The sequence below is a fragment of the Diabrotica virgifera genome, chromosome 3 (assembly GCF_917563875.1).
Source record: "Diabrotica virgifera virgifera chromosome 3, PGI_DIABVI_V3a".
Taxonomy (NCBI): domain Eukaryota; kingdom Metazoa; phylum Arthropoda; class Insecta; order Coleoptera; family Chrysomelidae; genus Diabrotica; species Diabrotica virgifera.
In genome coordinates this window covers 26,501,329-26,527,458 of record NC_065445.1, presented here as the reverse complement: position 1 = coordinate 26,527,458, position 26,130 = coordinate 26,501,329, and the positions used below count along the sequence as shown (strand labels likewise).

The window sequence follows — 26,130 nt, the reverse complement described above, 5'->3', positions numbered from 1 at the left end:
TATGTAGTAGTAAATTCGCCATAAATTACATCATATCATTATTTAAACCAAATTATTAATATTAACCTGCATACCTATATAAAGTGCGAAACAATCATCGGAGACTATCAGTTTGAATTCAGAATCGGCATGGGAACCAGAGAGAGAGAAGCCCTCTTCAGTTTACTAGCTCTGGCCCAGAAATGCTACGACCAATAGAAAGATATATTTATATATTTTATAGTTTTTAAAAAAGCATTTGATATAGTAAGACACGATCTACTATTAGAAACTTTTGCAAGAAGTCGGTTAAGATGGAAAAGACGTCAAATTGCTAAAAAAACTTGTACTGTAACCAAAACGCCAGAGTTAGGATCAAAGGTTCCACATCCGCAGAAATAGAAATTAGGAAAGGAGTTAGACAAGGATGTGTTCTGTCACCTCTGTTGATTAAACTTTACTCCGAGTTTCTATTTAAAAGAGGCACTTCAGGATTCCAAAGATGGAGTCAAGCTAAATGGCGTAAATATCAATAGCATCAGATACGCCAATGATAAGGTGTTGATTGCGGATTCCGACTTAGGTCTACAACGACTCACTGGCAAGATCAACTCGACCTATGAGCAATTTTATATGAAAATAAACATTAAAAAACCAAAGTGATATTAATTCGAAAAACCAAAATGTATCTCAACCTTGCAGAATAAACGGGCACATTTTAGAACAGGTCGATAGATTTATGTACCGAGGTATTGGATCAATACCAGCCTAATCGTGATCTAGAAATAAGATCGAGAATAGAACAGGCCGAAAAACTTTCGAACAAATCAGAAAACGAATAAAACTCGAAATTCGACTACGTTTATCAAAGTCTGGTCGACTCTTTTCTATGCAGTTGAGACATGGACCCTTAAAGCATCAATCGTAAATAAGTTGGAGGCCTTTGAAATGTGGATCTACCGGAGAATCCTCAAAATTGCATTGACATCGCATACCTCAAACAAAGAAGTGCCGCATTGAATAGGCAAGGAAAGGGAACTTTTCAACACAGTGAAAGTTAAAAAAAAACATCATACTTAGGCCACATACTGAGAAATAATAAGTACCGATTAGCTCAACTAATACTAAAGGGAAAGATTGAGGAAAAGAGTGGACTAAGAAGGAAAAGAATATCGTGACTAATAAACATCCGACGATGGACAGGGCTAAACTTTGAACAGCTAATAAGGACAGCGGAAGACAGAGAATAGTTTTCAATTGTGTAGCCAACCTCCATTGATGAGAGGGCACTTAAAGAAGAAGAACCTATTTAAAGCAAAAAATAGTCAATAAAATAAAATCATAAGCAAGAAACTTCAAAAAATGTATTTATTAAATAATAAGAAAAGGGGGAATATACTGACAACAATCATCTGACAAAAACAGCATTTGTGATTATTACTTATGATTAGAGATTAAAGTCCCAATTTTTTATTATTATAATCAATCAGGGGCAACAAAAGTTGAATAATAGGGAATAAGGAAATATTACAATAAATCAGAATTTGCTATAAATATATGTAGGATACAAATAAAATTATTTATATTTGTAATTTAAAGTTCGGCAGTAATATTCAAATATGAAAGAAATATAATAACAAAATATCTGTTTTTGACCAATGTTTGTTTTTAAACTATGACCCCGTGAAAATAATGATAGTGTGCCCATGGGTGGTTAACCTGCTTTTTGCGTACTACCAACAGACTGATCGAAAAATCCATTTGACATTTTGCGATGCGATGTCAGAATCCGTGAATCCGAGAACGAGAACCGAGTTGACCGCCGAATAATGTCCGACGAGTAAAGTCGTTTCCTTCGTCTGTCACCGCACCCAGATGCGATGACTGATGCCTTTTGTTACAGGAAGTGGTAATTAATATGCATAGAATTTATTCAAACGGATTAACAATGAATTTAACTCGGTTACGCTTACAAAAACGGAATCTTACAGTTACTATATGATCCAAAGCATCGTTTTTGTTCAGTGGACTCTTTGTATATATCGTTGTTGATAGTTAAATAAACATGGATGAAGGAACTTTAAACGATTTATTGGAGTGTTCAGTGTGCCTGGAACGACTAGATACATCCAGCAAAGTACTTCCATGTCAACATACTTTCTGTAAAAAGTGTTTGGAGGAAATTGTGCAAACCCACAAAGAATTACGATGTCCGGAATGTCGGGTTCTAGTTTTGGTCAAAGTTGATGAATTGCCCCCCAATGTGTTGCTCATGCGAATATTAGAAGGGATTAAGAATGCAGGTAATTTTTTGCCCAAGAAGATTAACAGGCCTGCCAGGGCTCCGAATCTATTGCCTACAGCTGTTGCTCATACTACTCCTCTGCATACCCCACACAGTACTCCGGATCACAGGATCAATTCTAATAAGCAGCAATTGTTGCCCCATCAGCCGTACGCTAAGGCAATGTATGATTATACATCTAAGGAAACAGGGTAAGTCAAAGAGAAATGTTTTTATTTATTTTTTACTTTCTGTATATGGTTAATTATTCACTAAATGGAAATCCCTGTCCCAAGCCAATTTTATGTAATAAACGTTAATATTTTTAAGTTTTTTGCATCAAGTAACGATTAACGATATAATTAGGTATTGTAGGCATGTCATAGCATTATTAGTAATTGAATAATAGGTGTAATAAGTCAAAAATGAATAACTATTTTCAATTTCGTTGCAACACGAAACTACAGCCGCATCATACCTATTCTAGTTCAATCAGAGAGTCCAGCAAGCACCTCTACCGGTTTTGGAACTTATTAGTCTCATCAGGAGGCACATATCGATGGCTTAGTGTGAAAACCTCGTATCTCATTAAATTACAATTTTACAGGAGAGGCAAAAAACTGATTTTTTGCATAATATAATCTAAAAACAAAAACTACTGTTAGGTATTTTAATTTGAGCACATTGAGACTTATTTGATCTTGGCTCAGAGCTGAAAGTGTTAAATGTTGCTATTAAATTGAAAAATACAAATATTAACTATGAAAAACACGTAAATATCCTTGCAGTATATAGAGCCTTTGCCCAAGTAACTATGAAAACCTCATATATCTTGATATACGTGTTTTTCATGTAAAATGAGGTTGTGTTCATGATTATTTATGAGGTTTTCATTTTCCATAGCTTATTGCACCCCTCCAAATACTAGGTTTATACAGTACAAATCTTTTGATTTATGGTTTATAAAATGTTTCTCTATATGCCGGACTACCTTTTTTTGTTTACAAAAAAACATTTCTCCAAGTCGAATTTTTTAAACAAACACTCCAAATTAAGTGCCAAATTCTTGGTTATAAATATACTTGGTATTCACAATAAATCAAAAGGGCAACACAATAAATCAAAAGGGCAATTGATATACGTGGTTTATTTTTTCGGCTGTAGAAAAAAGTCTGGTGTATTTGGATTTTTTCTAACAGTTGTAAATCGTGAGATACAAGGTTTTCAAACTAAAACCACCAAAATGCCATTTTCGAAAAAAAAAATGAGATACGAGGTTTTCACACTAAGCCATCGATATGCTGCTCTCTCTGACCCAACCAGGACAAACCCCGGCGTGCAGTTACTGATTGCAACAAACCAATTGACAGGAATGCCCTAGCAGCAACTGCTAGCAAAATACTAAGTTTTCAATCTAATAGAACATAAAACAACGCTAAAATATTACTCCACATCCCACCAGATTAAAACCACTCTATATTCTGAATACTCCACAACCAGAGAAGGTTCCCATTGTTTTCAATGGTGGGATCGGGATGTAGAGTAATATTTTAGTGTTGTTACTTTTTTATTTATTTATTTTACGGGCAAGCCCAATTCTATCAAAAAACATTACATTTTTTAATTGAGCATAAAGTGTTACATAAATACATAGTGTACAGATAAAAAAAGTAACAATATAATATAAAAAACAGACATACAGAAATATAAATATAATATAGAAGTAAATAATATGTAATAGGAAATGATATCATAAAAACAAGTTAACAAATGACAGACGTTTCACTCAAACATTGCTCCCATGTAAATTTCTTTTAAAACAACTGATGGAGTTGTCAAACAGTTGTAAATTGTAAAGGGAGTTTGCTAAATTCAAGACTCTGGGTGCGAACGAAAAAAGTTACGAATAAAACGAATAATTAAACCTATGGAATGGTACATAAAATGTTCGCACTTGTCTAGTGGTGCAAGGTGGTACAAACAGTGCGATCTTATTAAGTAGTTGAGAACAACTGCATATACCATTTAAGATCTTGAATAATAGCAAGAGCAAGAGTGTATATATTTTGTATATATTTTTAATTTATTTTACGGCTGTTTTATTGCCTTCAAAGATAGCTGCTATAATTTCTCACATGTTTCCCTCTTATTTACATCGCTATAATCATTCTGTTCTGCTTTTTAGAGCTCTGGTCTCTCAAAAATTAGCTCTATGAGTCTAGCATCGTTGTTATCTTACATTTTTAAAAGAAGGAAAATATAAATTATAAAATCAAATATAAAAAAATGTCCCAGATATCCATGTCCTGCAAGTTAAATAAATATTTTAAATCAATTCTTCCATAAAAAAATCTTATTTTTATTGAATACAGTAGAACCCCGCAAATCCGAACTAATTGGGAGGACAGCCTGTTCGGATTCCGAAAAGTTCGGATTATCCGAAAGTTAGCCTTAACTAGTAGTTCAAAGCTTTCATTGTGATTTTGAGTAGCCAAACGTTCTCCCAAAAGTGTGGACAATATTTTTGGACTCAAGTTGACTACGAGAGAACCAAAGTAAGTTTGTGTTTAACCTTTATAAACACTTTATAAACCTATATATTAAAGTATAATATTTATTTTTAAGAAATTTTAAATGTCAAAGTCCTAGTAATCCTACATTGTCCAATTTGTTTTTAAGTTTTTATCTTGAATTTTTAAAATTTTTTCACTTTCCGTTGGTTCGGATTTGCCGAAAGTTCGGATTCGGGGGGTTCGGATTTACGGGGTTCTACTGTAATATGATTTATCTTATGTATAGATCCGTTATTTGACAATTTTTTCTCAGTATTTGTTAATTACAGAGATTAAAAAACTAAAAAAAACAGCCCGTTAATCGACAGATAATCTCAGATTAGCTAACAGTCCATTTTGACCACCATTTTACAAGCGAAACTGGTTAATCGACCTTTCAGAGACTCACTTATGACCGGCTGTTAACTAACGATTAATGTCCGGCGGTCAGGTGATCGACTGTTGTTAAAACTAGTTTGATTGACGTTCTGACGCATTTAATCTATTGTTAATGGTCAATTGCATAATTTTTGAGATGATCATCCTTTTGGAAACCGAGATCATCATCCTGAGAGCGTTTACTGCTGGACATAGTGACATAGGTTTCCCTCAGCTCTTTCCACATGTCCCAAAAAAAAGCTATCAATTAGCACAACTGACCTCAAAAATTCCTTGATACTATATTAACACATAGGTAATAAAAACTTCTTGATTGCTCTTCAGAATATAAAAATATTGCTTGAGGATCTTATATTAAGTGGTAGGTGATTAAACACTTTCTTTCCAGTGTAAATAAATTATTTTTTAATTAATGTAGAGGAGGGAATTGGAAGTGGAATAACATTAGTTAGATGAGTGTTATAAAGGGAATCTGTTCGAATATCCTGTTTATGTTTTTTTTTAAATTAAGCACTCTCAAGGATATATGAGGCATTCAGAACCATAGTGGATCAAGTCCATAATACATAAATCAGAGATATTTCGAGTTAAAATTAGCAAGTTCTGCACTATTACACACTGCTAGATATTACACACTGTATAGATACACTGCTAACTTAATTTTCGTAAAAAGTGGACTTGATCTACTATGGTTCTGAACGCCTCATATATGCAAGGAAGTATTAAGATGCCATGTTTCCGGAACAGAGGCCTGCATGATGTACATAAATATCTGAGTGCTCTCTTTTGCAGCATAAAAATTCTACTGAAATGATGAAGAGAACAGCTACCCCAAAAGGCAATACCATATCTCAAATTAGATTTAATCAGGGCCACATAAACACTTTTTACAATCTCAAAATCTAAATGCTGTGAAACTGATTTGACAGCAAAGCAACTTGATGATATATTTTTGCTTAATATATAGTGTCTTGCTAAAATTTAAGTTTATTATCAATATAGAGACCAAAAAATTTGTTTACGGTATCAGAACAAATGCATTCATTGCCCAGAGTAATGTTCTTTAGATCATTCTTAAAAGAAATTAATTTGGTTTTTGAAAAATTAAATGTCAGATGATTCCACTTTAACCGCACAGTTCTTTCTACAGCATCTGCCGTTTTTGTTCTACAGCATATTTCTTTGTTTTGGGATTTGGTCTCTGACAGAGACACCCAACAAGTGGCACTCCATAGCCCTCTGAGTTAAGCCAATGTTGTTCACTACTTCTTTTTGTCATTAATAACAGAATAAAAAATATCTACATACATAAAAAAATATTATAAGCATCTTTATAAATATATCACCATTATATTTTTAAAATAAAATTTTAATCAAAACATCTATGTGCAAATGATGTCCACAAATTATTCAAACAGTCCCCTGTTAAAATTTGAAAACCATGTTGAAGTCAAATTTTGTTAGTGTGGGGCATTTAGATTGTCACACAACTATGTGAAGTTTGATCTTTTGGGGAGCGAAGTGTGTTCTTTAGTGCTACTACTGTGTCTGCTGGTGAAATCCTCATCTCAGCTGTTAGTGAAACTGCTAAGCTTTTTATTTACGTAAAAGTATTTATGTAAAAATAACAGACTCCTGTCATTTCATAGATTAGGGGACTGGACTTATTTAAACATATCAGATTAAGGCTATGGGTACATAATTCGCAAATATTTTACGTGTATCCCTACTTTTTCTGTCTTTACATGGCAAATTACGTGTAGTAAAATTCACACTGGTATGGATATGTAAACATTACTAGAATTCTACTTGAAAATGTCATCATTAATTTAAAGAGATGGCTTTTGAATGTTCTTGGATAACTGTTATTTTTATAATTGCAAATTATTAATTCAGTTAATAAATGTGATAATTTTTTCACTAACTATGTATTCAGTGATTGTAATAATTTATTTGTACAACAAAAACTAATACTCAATCGAGAAATGAGGAAAAGTGTTAAAGTGATTTTTTAATAATATATTGTTCTTATGGAACGCTTACAATTTTGAACATCTTTAACAACAAAATACTTGGATCGCAGAATATATTATTCTGATATATTCTCTGCTTGGATCTTCCACAAATAATACACAATAAATAACTTTTTATTAAGTTCACGTCTTAAATCAATTAGGTATTTATCAAATACACTATATATTAATAATATTTAATCAATAACTCAAAATATTCCTGATGCAATGTCAAATATTTAAAATTGTCACTGATTGTCAGTGTCTGCCTATGGACTGTAATATGTACAACTCTTGACATTTCCCATTGATTTTGCCGAAACAAACAAAATAGCGCCATCTAGTAGTATGGGGTGTAACCACAAACTATGAATTACATGGAATGACTGAAGATCTGTGATCTGTCAGTTATTCTTTAACGTAACTTTTTGCGTGTGTTTAATCAAATGTTCACCCTGAAATTAATAAAATAAACACAAAATCAGATGTGTTCCAAGTCCAAACTTACTTTTTAAGCTGATCCATAGAGAAATAAAAACATTTTTTTATGAGCTTATCTACAGGATAACTAACTGGAACATAAATTGATGTGAAAAGACATGTACATTTTATCTGGCGAATAAATATTTATCCTCCAGATAGCTAACTGCCAGATAAGAGCATATTTATTCGGAGGTAAAAAGACCGGGCCTAAGTCAAATTTAAAATACATGCCGCTAAATACTTTTAAAAATCAACACAATTCCCAATAAATATTTCTACTTACACATTTTTATCTTTTGGCATTCTAAAAAATGATTTGTACTCTTTTTGTTGTTTATAATTGTTACAACCGTACATACAACACACCACACTCATTTTGCAAGACATTTTTTGTAAAAGTACAAACACAATTTAGAAAAATTAGCTCGTTATCCAAAAATTAATAAAATTAAATTTGAATGATTACATCAAATTTGACGTTGTCAAAACGTAGTTACACCCCAAGCCGACAGTGGCGCTAGTGGCAACATGCTTCATGATTTCTGTGGGAGTTGGATGTATTACCGTCTAATGTATTTGATTCGGCTGAGTGCGTTGTAAGACAAAGATAGATTTGGAAAATATTACCACGGCATTGTGTTCATTTTTTTCGAATCCTGAAAAAACCAATAAATATTTTTGAAAAATTTAAACGCAGAATGAAAGACTAAATTATTACCGAGGGCCGAAAGTCCCTTAGAATAAATAAAAAGTTTATTTTGAATGAGATATTTGAAATTAAAAATCACACTTAATTTTCTCTTAGTTTTTCACCCCTGTAACTTATTAAAATAAACATTATAGAAGTTCTCAGGGACTTTCGGCCCTCGCTAATAACGTAATCTTTCATTCTGCGTTTAAATTTTTCAAAACTACTTATTAGTTTTCTCAGGATTCGAAAAAAATGAATCCCCATTTGAATAGCATTGCAGCTGAAACTACGTACCGATCCTCTTAAGGAAACAGCTCATGACTACATACTAGATAATAAATTATTTTAAGCAAACTTTTGTTACTAAGACTCCAGAAATAGTAAAAAAAGCTCACCACGGGACTGTTTTCACTAAAGGCTGAGACTCTAGTTCACCAGTAGATGTAGTAAGTAGTAACACTAAACAAAATAGCAGTTGCCCGCTGAGCTCCACAACAGATTTCTGTTGTCAGTTTTGAATAAATATTGCAGAAGTTACAAGATCCAGATTTATGTCTAAAAGGAAGATTATTTTATTATTTTCCTATATTTGTATCAGTTTTTGAGAAATTTAAGTTACTTCAAAAATATACATTTTTCAAAGTATTATGTTAACCTAAAATCAATGTCTGTTCTGGTAATAATTACCTATTAAAAACACTGTCAACTTAATTTTAAAAAAATAATTGTTTTTATTTTATTTAGGTACATTTTATTAACGAACATTCTCAACATTTAACCCGCCGTTACACGCGTCTTCGATTGTGACGTGGTTGCACGCGTATGAGCGTCGCCCTCACCTACATAAATTCACAACCTTTTTCAAAATAATTTTGTGTCCAATAGTAGAAATGTAATTTTAGACTTAATCTTTTCTAATTGTAACGAGTTGAGTGTTGTAAATGCTGCTGATTTAATTTTTCCTAACTCCCTTAACCACAATGGTGTAACATTTGATGTTAATATAATAAATAACAGTGATCCTTTAAAGTACGCAGAGTCATATTATGATTTTAAAAACGGTGATTATATTGGTATGAACTTTTTCTTGTCGGAAATAAATTGGGATTCACTAAAGGCTTTGAATATTGAAGACGCTGTGTCTAAATTTTACGATATTGTCAATCATGCAATAAATTCTTATGTTCCTAAAAAAGTATGTAAGACAAGTACATTTCCATTTTGGTTTAGCCCGGAGTTAAAACGACTAATAATAGAAAAGAAAAAATATCATAAAAAGTATAAGATGTTCAACAATTATGATGATTTTATTATTTTTCATAACTTACGATCTGAATGTAGTACACTGAGTAAAGATTGTTATAATTTATATGTTAGAGATTCTGAATTTAGAATTAATAATGACCCAGGCACTTTTTGGAAATATATAAACAGTCGCAAAAAAAATTATGATGTACCTTGCCATTTATATTTAGGAGATGATCAAAGTAGTTCTGGGGAGGAAGCTGTGAATTTATTTGCCAAATTTTTTTCTACAGTGTGCACTGACCATAATACTACCCCCCCACAATATCAATTTGAAAATGCTGGTAACATGAGTTCATGCTCTTTTAACATAAATACTATTTTTGAGAGTATTCACAATTTGGCTCCTAAACTAAATTTTGGCCCTGATGTCATTCCTAACTATCTATTAAAACAATGTGTTTGTACTATATCTAAGCCATTGTGTATACTCTTTAATAAATCTTTGCAAGAAGGGGTTTTCCCTGATTGCTGGAAACGAAGTTACGTAAAACCTATATTTAAATCTGGTTCAAAGTCAAATGTGGAAAACTACAGAGCAGTTTGTACTATATCAGCAATTCCAAAATTATTAGATTATTTAGTTACTAAGCAGCTTACTTGTGAATTCGGCAGTATTCTGGTGAATGAACAACACGGTTTTGTACAGGGTAAATCTACAGTAACTAATTTACTTCTTTATCAGAATGACATTGTTATTGCTTTGGAGAACAAATTACAAGTAGATTCCATCTATACTGATTTTTCTAAAGCATTCGATAAGGTCAATCATAATATCTTACTTGCAAAACTTACAGCATACGGTGTTTCTGGAAGTCTCTTTGATTGGATGCAAAGTTACCTGACTAATCGAAGTTTAAGTGTAAAAATAGGATGTTTTCTTTCTAATGCTTTTACAGCTACATCTGGAGTACCGCAAGGTTCCCACTGTGGCCCCCTTCTATTTAATCTGTTCTTGAATGATGTTCACTCTATTTTTAAGGAAGTTAACTTTTTAATGTTTGCTGATGATGTTAAAATATATAAGACTGTCAATAATGAGGATAACATTTTTCAGCTTCAGTCACAAGTAAATGATTTTTATGAGTGGTGTGGTAGAAATGATATGGAACTTAATATTAATAAATGCTTTTTAATAACTTTTGCTAGATCCCATTCGCCTATTCACCATCAATATTTTATTAACCTGTTCCGCTCCATCGTATCCACGTATGGATATTTTTAGGTATGGCGAACTTTACCACGATATCCACATACGGATATTCATATAGGGATATTACTGCACTCTGTAAAAGTGGTGTAGGGCTCTGTAGATTAATTTGGATCACGGTAGGGCATGGATATCCATACGGCGATATCATGGTTAGCCATTTTTTTTATACAATTTCCAGAATAATGTAAACAGCTCAAGGTCGACATTTGTTCATTGTTCACTGTCTTTTTATATATGTTTTATTTTTATTTAGCGTGACTTTATAAATTAAATAATAGACATAGATACATTTTAATGGCATTGAGATGTGGATATTTTGGTAGTACAATCGATATCCAAGGGTGGATATACTATTACACCCAAATATCCTTATGTGGATATTCTGGTAAACACTATAAATTGTCATATAAATTCAAATTGCTTCAAACACTTTTTTGGCCCCATAGGTGAATATCTCTTCTAGTATACATCATAACTATCGTAAAATGTATTTTCATTAAAAAACTTTTGCTGGTATACAGCTCCTTATCTCAAAAAGTGGCCTGGAGCGGAAGGGGTTAATAATACTCCTGTCACACGTGTGAACGAAATTCGGGATTTGGGTATAATATTTGATTGCAAATTAACATTTTACTCTCACATTGACCATACTGTTTCGAAAGCATTTAAGATGTTGGGTTTTGTATTGCGTTCATCAAAAGATTTGTCAATTCACACAATAAAAATCTTATATTGCAGTATCGTGAGATCAATTATTGAATATGGTTCTATTATCTGGTCACCTAGTTATGCATATCAAATCCTAAATATTGAAAAGGTTCAAAACAAATTTTTACGTTTCGCAGCTTTTAAGATGGGTTTAACAGTTAGAAATTATACTTATGATAATATATTAAAGAGATTAAATTTACAAACTCTTGAACGCAAAAGAGTCATGTTGGATATTTGTTGTCTTCGCAAAATTATCTCTGGTGTTATTAACTCCGAAGAATTGATAAGTCTTGTATACTTTAATATACCTGCTAGATTGACACGAAATCCACAAATATTCAGGGAACAACGACATGCTACAAATTATGGTCAATATGCACCAATTAGTAGATTGGCCCTGTATGGAAACAAGTTTAGTCATGTAATAGATCTGTTTGGTTCTTCAGTTTCCTCTATTAAACAAGAACTCGGGCGTCTTGAATTCTGAATTTAAAAAATTAAATAGATTTAACTGTTATAGTTAATTCAGTTGTTTTCATCTTTACAAATAATTTATATTCTTTTTTATTTTTTATGTTTGTGTTTTATAGTTGTAGTTTTACATGTATCTAAGTTTTATATTTTCATTATTATGACAAAAGCTCTGCTTTATTGTATTTTGTATGTATTGGGTTTATCCCGTTAATAAATAAATAAATACATAAATTCGACTTATTTCGAGAAAGAATGAATGTCAACATGTATAAATATAAAATGGGTGGTACTCACATATTATAGAAAGACTCGTAAACCAATTTTTTTTATTAATTTAACAAAACAAAAGTAAAAATAATATAGATCAAAAGCAAGTTTTCTTAATTTTCAATTTCAGCAAGCCACTGAAGAAATTAACATTCTTTACGCGAATTCATTTTACTAAAAATATTTCTTTGTGGAATTTATATAATTAACTATTAATATTTTGTATTTTGATAACGACATCCGAGGTGGAATTCGAAACGTCAATAAAATTAATTTTTCAAGTTAAATTGTGGCTTATTTGCCAATTAGAATAGGTAAATTTAAAAATGGGTTCTTAACCAGTAGCGCACCTATAATTTTTCTCTGGGGGAGGGGGGTTTGCTTGGGCACCGAAAGTTTTTTCTATTATTTGTGAAAGATAAGTTACATTTTCCTACTTTCTTTTATATATATTTCTATATGCTCTGGGTGGGATTTTAACCCCTAAACCCCCCCTCGGTGTGCCACTGTTCCTAACCTAATCCAAACAATAATATTTTAATTAAACCTACCTAAATATTAAATAAAAACCTAAAATTTTCTTTGAGATAACAGAAACGTGATTTCACCATGATTGCACGCGCAGTGAGGAATTCCCTCACTTGAAGAGGGATGTCTCTTCTTTCAACTATCACACAGCAGACTGGTCGCCTGAAATATTCTATATCTTTTTCATACCCTCTCATGAACCATGCTAAAGGCATTCCTGGGTGCTTAAGGTTATCGTATTAGTTTACACAATTTCATTGCTTATAAACAAATATGGTGAGGGATTCCCTCATAGCGCGTGTAATGGTGGGTTAATAAAATTTTGTTTAGGACAATTTTTCAAATTTCCAAATAGCAGAGAAACACCTATGTGAGTGCATACTGATAAAAAATATTTTTACAGTTGAACCCGCTTATTAGAATACCGGTTAGAGCAGCTGTTCTCAATCTGTGGTACATGTACCACTGGTGGTACATATCATTATTTGCGGTGGTACACAAAACGCAAAACTGTCAAAATCACCACTATTACAGTTAATTAGATTACCTATCTAGATAGGTAGTTATTTCAGTTAGGTGGTACCAAAAATATTAAAAAAAGTATTTTCTGGTACATGACTCAAAAAATTTTAGAACCACTGGGTTAGAGGAATATCCTGCTTTAAGGAATATAACTTTGAGATCCTGAAACATTTTTACTAGCTACCAATGATCGGTTATTAGAATATCCCGGTTATAGGAATACTTTTACTTGGCACGAAGGCTATTCCAATAAGCGGGTTCGACTGTACTCTAAATTCTATTGTAGAAGTTCAAAAGTAAATATATATTTTTATCATTCTATTACAAAAGTATCCCCTTTTTGTCTCCTAGTCAATCCTTAAATAAAAATTACCTGACCACAAAATTATATTTTGTGAAAATTGGATTAGGAAAATGAGATTATAATATAGTAATATTTACTGTTTTATATTTATGTGAAAGAGAAGTTATTTATTTTTATCAAATAGATCAATAAGAAGTGTCCTATATATTACAAATTGTTTCCAAAAGTGCCAAAAGTTTGGTTTATATTTTACTTAAATAAGGGTATACATCAAAGAAAACAATAAAATTTGAAGTTTTGTTTACTTTTTGCACTCTCCATAAAAAATGGGTTTTTTTTCTTTTGGAAGCTGTCAGTGCATGCACCCTGGTCGCACTGCAACCTTTTGGCATATTCTGCTTTCCATTTTTGTTTTCATGACACCCAATCCAATGTAGTAATGCCCTTCACTAGCCTGTAAAGGTCCATTGGATTAGTGCCATATATTTTCGGACTTGGTCTGCAGTCTCTATATACCTATGGTCTCTGTCTTGGTCTCTCTATTTTTCCATTGTATAGTCCTATCATGTGTAGGTGTCCTTTTACTGGACCTTTTTTTAGTGAATTTTGAGGGGTTACCTCTTGTTAAACAATTATCTAAATTAGTAATTTTACAAGCCTAATACAGATATATCAAAAAATTCTAATTAGAGTGGGCTATGAAATTTAAAGGGGTGTTCTGATCTCTTCCATAGAATGAGAATAAAATATTACATGACATATTAAATATTGAATAATGTTTAACAAATAATTAATTTAATTTTAAAATCATAATTAACACATAAGTAATACTACATTGCATAGCTTTAACATCCCTCAAAGATACATGCGACTAGTAAAAGCAACAATGGACAGTAAGAGCCTGGCAAACAAATACATAGTTGAATTAGAAGACTATATTGAAACTGCAGAAGATTTCACTTATTTGGGAGTTACATTAATCGTGGATGAAATACATAGTGTAACCAGAAATTCAAAGGATAATAGTAAAGTGATTCAAAGCTTATTTTTCACTTGTCCATATGTTCAACCCTAAAAATACACACTGGAAATAAAAAATCAGGGTCTACAAAACTTTATGGATGAGAGATATTGATGATGACAGAAACACACGAAAGGAAAGCTGGAAGTCTTTGAAAGAAAAGGAAGATATTTGTAATTAGTATGAAGATCCAGGCACAATCATGAACTCTACAACTGTTCAAAGAGACACTGATCTCAGAATTTGTTAAACTTCAGAGACTTAGCTGGGCTGGTCATGTAGTGAGAATGGAGACTGAAAGATTTCCCTAGATAGTAGTAAAATTTGTAAAATGCAGGGTGCAAGTCCAAAATGAAGGCCAGGGAAAAGTAGGAGGTGAAGTGACAGCAGACATGCAAAATTTGCTACACTTGGGGACATTTAGAAGACCTGTGCAGGACTATCAAGGTTGGAGGCATAGTTTATAGGAAGCCAAGGCTCTATTTGGGCTGTAGAGTCAATGGAGAGAGAGATCAGGTATGTACCAATTTCTTATGTCTTTGAACCATAAGGGCAGTTTGTGACCTGGTTCTCTCAAACCTTAAATTTTGCCCATTAACTGATTTGTATTGTATGGCCTAATATGAGACCTTTCACTGTTTAATCATGCTTAGAAGCTCTCTTTGGGTATTAGATCGTATTAAGACCTTTTCACTTGTAATATGGTTAACCAGTGGAATTTTATGTAACCTTCTGAGGGACCACATTTTAAATGCTTCAGTATAGTTTAGCGATCTTACTTTACGTGACCCAGTCTTGCTACCTGTCATATGTAGCATTTTAGGACAAAATGACTAAGACCATTGACAAAATTATGTATGAAGTACAGCTTGTCAAATATACGGCGATTCTTGGCGATTTTGACAACTTGCGTAGAAAAATAAGTGGGAACGCATTTGGTGGATTGTGTTTCTGTTGACTGCACATCATAGGTGGACCCTAATATCAATACAGCCAAGTATCACCATATATTTGACAAACTATAGGAGGGTGTCAATTAATATTTCAAAAGTGAATCATTTGAAGTTAGGTTCTTCAACATAGGTACTTGAACAATGTTGATAACTTATCTAAATCCTAAAATATTAGAGTGTTAGGTCATAGATTATAGTACACAATAAATTCTTTAATATTTTTTTATCAGAGATTATCATCTAGTGCTGTTAAGAAACAGGATTTATGTTTATTCTACTTATGGAATTCATGACTAAGTTTTCTTTGCTCTGTCATCTCACTATTCGTCAATTAGTTGATATGCATGTTTAGGTGTGTACAAAGTTACCCATCACATTTTCTTTCTCATTTGTAATATCTTTAAGTTCGCTAATATTTGACTTGAAATGTACAGTTTGTAGTTCTATCAATTTTGATTGGTACCTTTGGATGAAAATTATATTACATTTGCTAACAAAAATACTTTTTATGTAGTATTATATTTTGTATAATTTCATTCTAATGGAAGTAATATATTTGTCAGTAAAAACCTTTAGTAGTCAGTAGACTGTCGGATTTCAATAGAAGTTCAGCCACAAATTACATCAGATTCCGCTGTGTCATATGATAAATTTTACTATTTTTATTTTAAATCATACAGTATATAAGTTTATTACAATTGATTTATTTAAAATATATTTGTAATGTTTTTAGAAACAAGAAAAGTAAAAATAATAAGTGTAATTCAAGGAAAATGAACACATATAGATTTCATTTTCAAATAAAACCTTTATTTTTTGTAAAATTAATTGCTAACGGATGTCATTTCATATCGGATATCATTTCATAACCATTTCTACTAATAATAATAAGAACTGCCTCCTTTATTCAGATGGACTTAGCCAAGTTTTTTTATGTATTTTGACCCGTAGAACACACATTTTTTGGGTAACAGTTAATCCGGATGTCGATAAGATTGTTATAAACAAAGAACTTGAGGAATCACATAACAGCGATTTTTCGCAAAACAAAACATGTTTTTGTATTTTTTTGAGTCATTCTAAGCAAAAAATGTTTTTACAAGTTTTTCGTAGGATGCGTAGTTTTCGACATAAACGCGGTTGAACTTTCAAAAAATCGAAAAATTGCAATTTTTGAACCCGAATAACTTTTGATTAAAAAATAAAATAGCAATTCTGCTTACCGCATTTGAAAGTTCAAGTCAAATTCTATCGGTTTTGATTATTTTCATTGCTAAAAATTTATCTTTTTATTAAACAAAGCTATAAACACATAGTGCTTGAATGACGTTTTCAATGCATTTCTCATTTAAAATCGAACTAGTAGGCGCGCATACAGACAATTTCTACGTAGATTATGTACATTAAAACGCATGCATTGGGCACGGGAAACACAGTGTTTATAGCTTTGTTTAACAATAAAAAAAATTAGCAATGCAAATAATCAAAACCGGTATAATTTGACTTGAACTTTCCAATGCAGTAAGCAGAATTGCTATTTTATTTTTTAATCAAAAGTTATTCAGGTTCAAAAATTGCAATTTTTCGATTTTTTGAAAGTTCAACCGCGTTTATTTCGAAAACGCATCCTACGAAAAAACTTGGTAACATTTTTTGCTTAGAATCACCCAAAAAATACAAAAAAATGTTTTGTTTTGAGAAAAATCGCTATTATGTAATTCCTCAAGTTCTTTGTTTATAATAATCTTATAGACATCCGGATGAACTGTTACCCAAAAAATTCGTGTTCTACGGGTCAAAATACATAAAGAAACTTGGGTAAGTCCATCTGAATTAAGGAGGCCGTTGTACACCCCCCCTGTCGACAGGACTATGGGTTAGCGTTAGATAAACAATTGCATTTTTACATTAATATATGCAAGAAATTGCACCAAATTAAAAACATCAATTTTCGTTTGAACCGGAGAATTGAAAAAATGTGAAAACATTGAATTATCCACGTTCATCTGTACCAGGGATTTTGTAACCACAACTCTTCCGTCATTATACCAGATAAAATGACAGATGAGGTGTCAAATAAAGCTTATGACCCCAAGATGGTATTAAAGATGAAAAATTTGAGCTCGGACTTCCGGTTTTAGAGTTGCAACCGGAAATACTGTTTTAAAGTCGCCGAAATAGTATAAGCAATATATTATTCGACGCGTCTTAGCAAGGCGAAAACAAATACATACATATATACTTCCGGTTTCATGCCCGTCTGTCCGCCCGTCCGCGAATATAACTCATCCGTTATGAAAACAGAATGACAAATGAGGAAAAACTGCAAAAACTATCGAGGAATCAGCATAATAACATCTATAAATAGACTGTATAGAAAGACCATAAAGGAAAATTTAGACATATATATATACAGGATAAAGTCGCAGAAGACCAGGCAGGATTCACAGCGGGGAAAGCATGCTTGGATCACATTTGCACGGTCGAACAACTAATAGAAAAAAGAATGGCCAAAAATAGATCCGTCCATCTGGCTTTTGTAGATCTTAAGAAGGCGTATGACTCGATACCTAGAACCAAGCTATGGGAAGCAATGGAAGACATCGAAGTCCTAAGAAGATTAATAGCAGCAGTAAAAGCACTCTACAAGAATAACACAGTAGCTGTCAAAATGGGCAATCGAATATGCAGTCCATTTAAGACGACAAAGGAACTACTACAGGGCTGCTCCACATCCCCTACCCTGTTCAAAATATTCCTGGAAAGGACTCTGAAACCATGGAAAAGAAAGTGCGAAGGAATGGGTACCTATATCAGTAAGGAACGAATATCTATATTTAGTGATGTAACGAATATTCGTATTCGCATTCGCATTCGCGAATATTCGCATGTTTTTGCATATTCGCATTCGCATCCGCATTCGCGAAATTTGTGCGAATGTTTTGCGAATATGAAAACCAGAAAAAAAAATAATTTTAAGATAATATTAGGTTAATAAAATCAAAATATATTCACTTCTCATCTTTTTTTATTAAGAAAAGGTAACTTAACCACAAACATGCAGCTACTCTCAAATGGAAATATGCAGGACACAACAACAGACAAACAGACGGAAGATGGAATAAAGCGATAACTCACTGGAGACATTACGACCATAAAAGAGGAAAGGGCAGACCACAGATGAGCTCGTCTGATGACCTAAAAAGATTCGCAGGGACCAGATGGACATTTAGCACTGAACCGAGAAGAATGAATGGAAAAATAAGGGGGAGACCTACATTCAACTTTGGACAAATGAAGGGCAATAGATAGATAGAACTTAACCTTGTATTAGCTTATTACATTATCAGCCTTCACTTTTTTTTATTATTTGGTATTATGTAATAAAGCTTAAGATTCAGATTGATTTACACTAAATATCAATTAAACTTTCATTATATATTTAGGAAACATTACAAAATAGAAACAAATTAAAAAAAACTGAATATTCGCATTCGCATCCGCATTCGCGAATGTCGGTAGCAGATATTCGCATTCGCATTCGTATTCGCGAATGTTCAAAAAGTGACATTCGTTACATCACTAATCTATATACCCTAAGATTTGCTGACGACCAAATAGTGATTGCACAAGACGAAGACAACCTCAGTTTTATTATGAGGAAACTGGAACAGGAATATACAAAGAATGGGATAGAAATAAACCTAAAGAAAACTGAATACCTAACAACGGATAATTCAGAAATAAAACAACTGGAAATAGACGAAGGTAAACAGATCAAAGGAACAGATAAGTACAAGTATTTAGGTTTTATAATATCAAACAAAGGAACAACTGAGGAAGATATAAAAAATAGACTAGGACAAACAAGAGACTGCATACGAAAATTGAACCCGATACTGTGGGATAAGAACATCAGCATAAAAACAAAAAGAAGAATATATAATACCATGACAAGAAGTATCCTCACTTATGGGTGTGAAAATTGGACAATAAATAAGAAAGCCAAAAATAAAATAAGAACAACAGAGATGGAATTCCTAAGGAGAAGCTGCAGAGTAACAAGGAGAGATAGAATAAATAACAGAGATTAAGAGAAGAATGGGAGTGAACTCAGACATAATAGACTACATCGATAAACCGAATAACAGAATGGAGCCTGATAAGAAAAAGGAAGAGAGGCAGACCCCGAAGATCCTTCAGAGATGAAGTGGGCGAAGCAATGGAGAGAAGAAATCAACAGGAAGTACTGTTTTGAAGTCGGCGAAATAATATAATTGATATATTACTCGACGTGCCTTAGCAAGACGAGAATAAATATATACTTCCGGTTTTTACATCAGTCCCGGTTAAAAAGGTGTAACTGGAAGTGTCACATTTTAGTCGCAGATTGCAGAAATAGTATGGCTCGATCTCGGATATTTAGTTCTGGTTTTGATGTAGATTCCGGTTAAAAACTTATGGCCGGAAGTTTGTCAAAACTGATTCAAAATTGAGGCGCTTAGGGCTCTATTAGTCTAAGTAACTGGTGGCGCAACTAGTGGGCCCACCAAATTGTGAGCACGGGCAACTGGTGGCCGAGAATAGCCACCAGCAAAAATAATAAAATGAATTGGAATTGCAATTGGAAACTTGTTTGTTATCAATTTTACGAAAAAAAGTTATTGTTCATAAAATGCTCTTAATAGTATAAAATATAAGATGCAACCATCAGATTCAAATTTTGTGAATTTTATACGAGGTATGTCAAAAAAGACGAATTTCGCTCAAGAGTAAAGTATCCTTATATTAAACAATATCGAAAAATGTTTTATAAAAAGTTGTTCGGAATTAAAAGCTATGTTTGAATATGCAATTACATTCTTCTAATTGAAATATTGTGAACTGTAAAGGTACTTTACTCTTGGACGAAATTCATATTTTTTAACATACCTCGTATAGAATTGATAAAAGTTTATATATTATGATTGCATCTTAGATTTTAGACCATATAAAGCTTTTTGTAAAAAATAACTTTTTTCGTAAAATTAATAATAAAATACTTATCGATATTTGTAATAAAATGATGTTGGGTATCCGTAATTTAAAAAAAAATGCATTTTTTTTTTCAATTAGAATGATGTAATAAAATTAATGCGTCCCAAAACATAGTTTTTTTTAATTCTTAACAACTTTTCATAATACCAATTTTCGATGTTGTGAAATCTAAAGGTACTTTACATACAATTTTTTTGACAGACCTCGTATAACATAGACTATGCAGAGCATTTTATAACGATTTTTTTTTTTCGTAAAATTGATAAGAAAAAAGTTTCCCATATGGTTCCAAGTTACGCAGACATACTGTACCTATATATAAAAGCTCAATTTTTTTAAATTTTCCAATTAACGTCACATTCGGATTCAGCATAATTAAAAATAAAATAGAAACATTTTTGATCGAGGTAAAGTGATGAATTCACCGATATTTCTAAAATATAAAAAGAGCTTTTCTTGTTTAAACAATGAATAGAAGAACTTTTTAATATAGCATATGTATTTATAAATCAACAAAAAAGGTTTTAGAAAAATATACGCTTGTTAATAGAAAATATAGAAGTTAATAGAAAACAAAAACGAAGCACTCGATTACAATACAAATGAACTAGTGGTGGCCGACACCAGTTGCTCAGTCTAATAGGGTCCATATAACATAATGCCTCGGCTTGGTGGCGCCACCAGACCCGGTTACCCGGCTGGTGGACTGGTTCGGCCACCAGATCGACAACAATTTCTGGTGGCGCAACCAGTTGCCGTAGTCTAATAGGTCTCATTTACTTAAATGCCCCGTGACGTCATGAGTCACTGGTGGAGCAACTTGGTGGCGTCACCAGTTGCCTAATATAATAGCGGCCTTAAAGCAACAGTAACCTAACCCACAACCCACAATTTTACCAAAACGCTTTTATTGCATTAAATAAGGGATAACTTTAATGTTATAAAAGTGTTTTGGTAAAATTGTGGGTTGTGGGTTAGGCCAGTTTTGCTCTACTGTAAGCGCCTCATTTAGTGAAATCGTATATCAATCGACGCAAAGTTACAAAAAAAGTGCAAATATCTACTTCCAGTTCTAGTTCCGGTCACGTTGGATGAAAACCTAGGACTTACGATGTCAAATTGTTTGTTTATTTTCAGTAGTAATTGCACAAGAGCTCTAAAATTCTATATTAATTTTAGAGATCGAGTGCAATTTGTTGCGATTATTTCATGAATAAAACTGTTCAAAACCAAAATTTTATTGTATTTTATTTATGTAAGTACAAATTAGTACAATTAAACAAACAGTTGTTATAAATATTAATTTGACGGTTGAAAGTCATCACTTTTTTGTTTATTTTTAAAACATATTGTCATTAATGTCACTGAATGTATTTTTTCGTAGCAACGAAGGGCATCTTACGTAATATACTTGACGACGGGAAATTATCAAAAATTATCGGGTATAATATCACAAGAGAGTGAAAATAAATTGAAAATAATGCGACAGTTTTTCGAAAATTTGTTGTCTGGCAATAGACACGAGAGCCCGCAGGGCTCGAGTGGCTATTGCCCAATGACAACAAATTTGAGTAAAAATGAAGCATTATTTTCTTATTTATTCTTACTGTCGTGTGATATTCGTAAGATTATTTTTTAATACGTATATTATGGATATTTTCTTAAATGTGACAGTTGTCAAAACTAGGAAACTGGTTGCCATTAAACAGAAACAATCTACTTAAAAAAATTATATCGGTAATTTTCTACAGTAGATAATTCTCAGTATAATTTTAATCTGATTGGACAGAATTAAACACGTGATCAAATATCTTACTATACGATTGGAAGTTAAAATCATTAAAAAATAATCGATTTAATTTAGATTTCTGTAGTTTTCTATTGGTCAGAATCTCTTATGAATGAAATAATCGAATTTATTCCATTTGGCTGTTGCACTTTGTATAACCAACGAATACTTAAAATAAAGTAATTCTAACAGTAGCTTTGAGATAAACAACTACTTCAATTAACATTAATCAAGAGATTTCATGTAAACCACAGTCCAATTAATGGTGTTGAAAGTACAGTAAAAACCACTTTTTAAATTCCAATATTTTATTGTGAATCATTCATTCAGGGATTTGGTAATCCTAAAATATATTTAGTGGGCAAAGTATATTTTCAGGTATGCATATCTAAATCTAAAAATGTTGCATACATTTCCTTTTCTATAAATATATCCACATAAATTTTAAATCCGTTTAGTATATTTTTACTTATCTTTTATATTGAACATATTATTTTTTAATATAATCGAATATACAATGCTCAAAAAAATTAACGCACCACCTTAAAAATGGGTCATTTTTGATGTCTCGAGTTTCCTAAACTTGTTGTCCGATTTAAGTGATTTTTTTAATATGATTAAAATCCAACTATAGCCTCAGGTTGACTTATCATTCTGATTTTTGGATTCATTCGCTTATGTTGGATAATAAAAAAAGTTAGATATACTCCTTCTCAGAGGCATCTTTCAGTGCATCACAGTTTTTCGATTTCTTTCTAACGCATTAAGTTGGAAGTGACAGTAAAAAAGGTACGTCCGTGATTAAAGTCATTTATTCTAGTTGTTGATAGATGGCGCTATAATCGAACAAAAATGATTTATGTATTATCTATACTTTATACGACTATAATCTGTACAATTTATAAGACTATACAAGTCAAAGAACATACCTTTTTATAAATGAAATAAACACAATTGATTTGTTTTTATACTAAATTACGATTACGACAACTGTCAGATTTAACTAAAATGTCATGCTATGATTCTCTACATTCTTAAAATCATATATTTCGTCATTAATGACACACTGAAAGACTGAGAAGAACTTTAAATTATAGTCGTATAGCTATGTAATAGGTAAATACCTACTCATTTATTTTCCGATTATAGCGACATCTATCAACAACTGAAATAAATGTTATAAATGTGTATGTATCACGGACGTACCTTTTTTCTGTCACTTGTGTCACACTGAAAAAACTCTCTGAGAAGCACCATACTTTAACAACTAGCCATGTTTTTTATCAATACCGTGTGTTTTTAAATAAATATGACAAACTTTAAGGGGTAATTCTGCATGAAAAAATAATGACAGTTTGCTTTATAAACGTATATCCGCAAATGCTTCGTTTCCGAGATATGGGTCATATTACCCGTATGCTCGCCAATGGTGAATATAAAATTCTTAATTGTATGTCAAAAATGCGCAATAACTACCTCTTAAAACCCACCAAATTTAATTTGTATATCTCAACTGGTTTTAGAGCAATAAATAAATCATCGGTTTGTAAGAAAAATGTCAACACCCTGTATCTCGGAAACGAAGCATTTGCGTACATAATAAGTTTATAAAGCAAACCGACATTATTTTTTCATGCAGAATTGGCCCTTAACAATGTTTGTCTTACTTATTTAAAAACACCCTGTATTGAAGAAAAACATGGCTAGTTGCTAAAATGAATTGTGGGTTGTGTGTAGATTTTAAATCGGCCTATGATAGTGTCCTAAGAAATAAATTGTATGAAGCCATGGATGAATTCCACATCCCTGATAAACTGATAAGATTGGTTAAGGCTACAACGCGTAAAGTTGTTTGCAAAGTCGAGATACAGGGCGAACAATCACAGGCGTTTGAAACGCATGTTGGGCTGCGACAGGGAGATGCGTTGGCTTGTCTCCTCTTCAACATAGCTCTGGAAAAGGCGGTCAGAGATGCTCGAATCGACAACAGAGGAAATATTTTTAATAAATCATCCCAAATTTTGGCATATGGAGATGACGTGGACCTAGTTCCAGCACAACACGCAAGCTAGAAGAAATGTGTACCACCTTCTCAAATGCTTCAAAAAATATGGGCCTACTAGCAAACGAGGAAAAAACTAAGATGATGGCATCAGCACCCAACAATAGAGCCAGAAACATCGGTCACCAATTCACGGCTGATAACTCTACCTTTGAAGTGGTAGACAAATTCACATGCTTAGGCTCCCTGATCACCAAGGTGAACGTCATGACGGAAGAAATCAAGCGAAGGATAATCCTAGCAAACAAATGCTATTTTGGACTGAGTAGACATATGAGAAGCAGAAACTTAAGCCAAAAAACAAAAATAACCATATACAAAACCCTTATACAACCAGTGTTGACATATCCCTTTCAGCACGGCAACAAAAAATGTTCAACAAATATTTCGAAACTTTGTACTCTATGTTCTTATGTGTAAAGTAATACAGGAAAAATAATAAAATAATTCTTTATACAGGGTGTCTAGAAATAACATACCCACACAATTGTGTAGGCTGGGTTTTATTTTAAGCAAATGGTATAAAAATCTAATACATTACAACACATTATTATTTTGTATGGAATTTCAAAAAACAGTTCTGGTCTTTGGTGAGACATAGATAAACATTGCACTTAAGACATCGAACACGGGTTCTGCTTTTACAACCCGATCTTCTGCAAAATCTGGCTGTAGTTAAGGCTGACTAAGGTCTTCAGTAGTTTGTGGTTGATCTAATACGGGAGCTGCACTTATACCGGAAGGACCAGGAACCTCAGTGTCATTTTGAAAAGGCGGGTTTTTGTTTTGAATTAGGGAATTTACACGAGTATCTTCTTCTTGGTCAGAATCCGAGGAATCACTGTCTCCGAGGCTTTTGGGAAGGCTATTTAGCTCCTTACACCACGTCAGATCAGAATCTGAGTCATCACTAAAGCCTTCTAGTTCTGAATAATCATTTATAATGTTCATTAACGCCTTGACATCTTCTGGTTTGTTAAAGTCAAAATCTGCAAAAAAAGATCAATTCAATCAATTCAATAACGATCACCCAACCCACACAATCGTGTTAGTAGTAATGTAATTGGATATTCTAAGGTTATTAATATTCATTTTTTAAAATATGTATGTATAGATGTTTTCTACAGACATGTGTTAGTAGTCTACATGCATTTACATTTTATTATTGACATTTTTTAATAACAAAAACCTACTTACATTTCTTACGGAAATGACGACCCGCCATTTTTGCAAGACAAGCTGTGACTGTCGAAACAAAATAAACTTAACAATCGCGTCGGGTAGCGCAAAGCACAATACTGAACCTACACGACCATCGTCGTTCGTAATGAACGCTAGATTTTACGATTAAGCAGTTTTATATCGTTTCAAAACAAACCCACACTATCGTGTGGCTACGTGCTGAAAGGGATATGGATAGGAGGCATGGACCATCTCCAAGGCGGATAAAAGCCTTCTGCTTGTATTTGAACGAAGGATCCTGAGAGGAATATTCGGTGGCATCTGTGAAGATGGTGTTTGGAGGAGGAGGTACGAGGTATACC

At 32.6% G+C, this 26,130-nt stretch overlaps 2 protein-coding genes across 6 annotated transcripts in view; one reads left to right on the top strand and one right to left on the bottom strand.

Moving 5' to 3' along the window:
- The first annotated feature begins 1,780 nt into the window (after window positions 1-1,780).
- LOC114331950 (E3 ubiquitin-protein ligase SH3RF1) overlaps window positions 1,781-26,130 on the top strand; it is an 81,957-nt gene continuing 57,607 nt past the window's right edge. For all 5 annotated transcript variants that reach the window (XM_050647827.1, XM_050647830.1, XM_050647829.1 and 2 more), the window contains exon 1: window positions 1,781-2,475. In XM_050647827.1, coding sequence (XP_050503784.1) covers window positions 2,045-2,475 — 431 coding nt within the window. In that variant the 5' untranslated portion in view covers window positions 1,781-2,044. The remainder of the gene's footprint in view (window positions 2,476-26,130) is intronic.
- On the bottom strand, window positions 25,023-25,938 carry LOC126882788 (uncharacterized). Its single transcript, XM_050647831.1, has 2 exons — window positions 25,784-25,938; window positions 25,023-25,575 (listed from the first exon to the last, which is right to left on the bottom strand). Exons 1-2 carry the CDS (start codon window positions 25,809-25,811, stop codon window positions 25,262-25,264), a joined length of 342 nt encoding a protein of 113 aa, XP_050503788.1. The 5' UTR covers window positions 25,812-25,938; the 3' UTR covers window positions 25,023-25,261.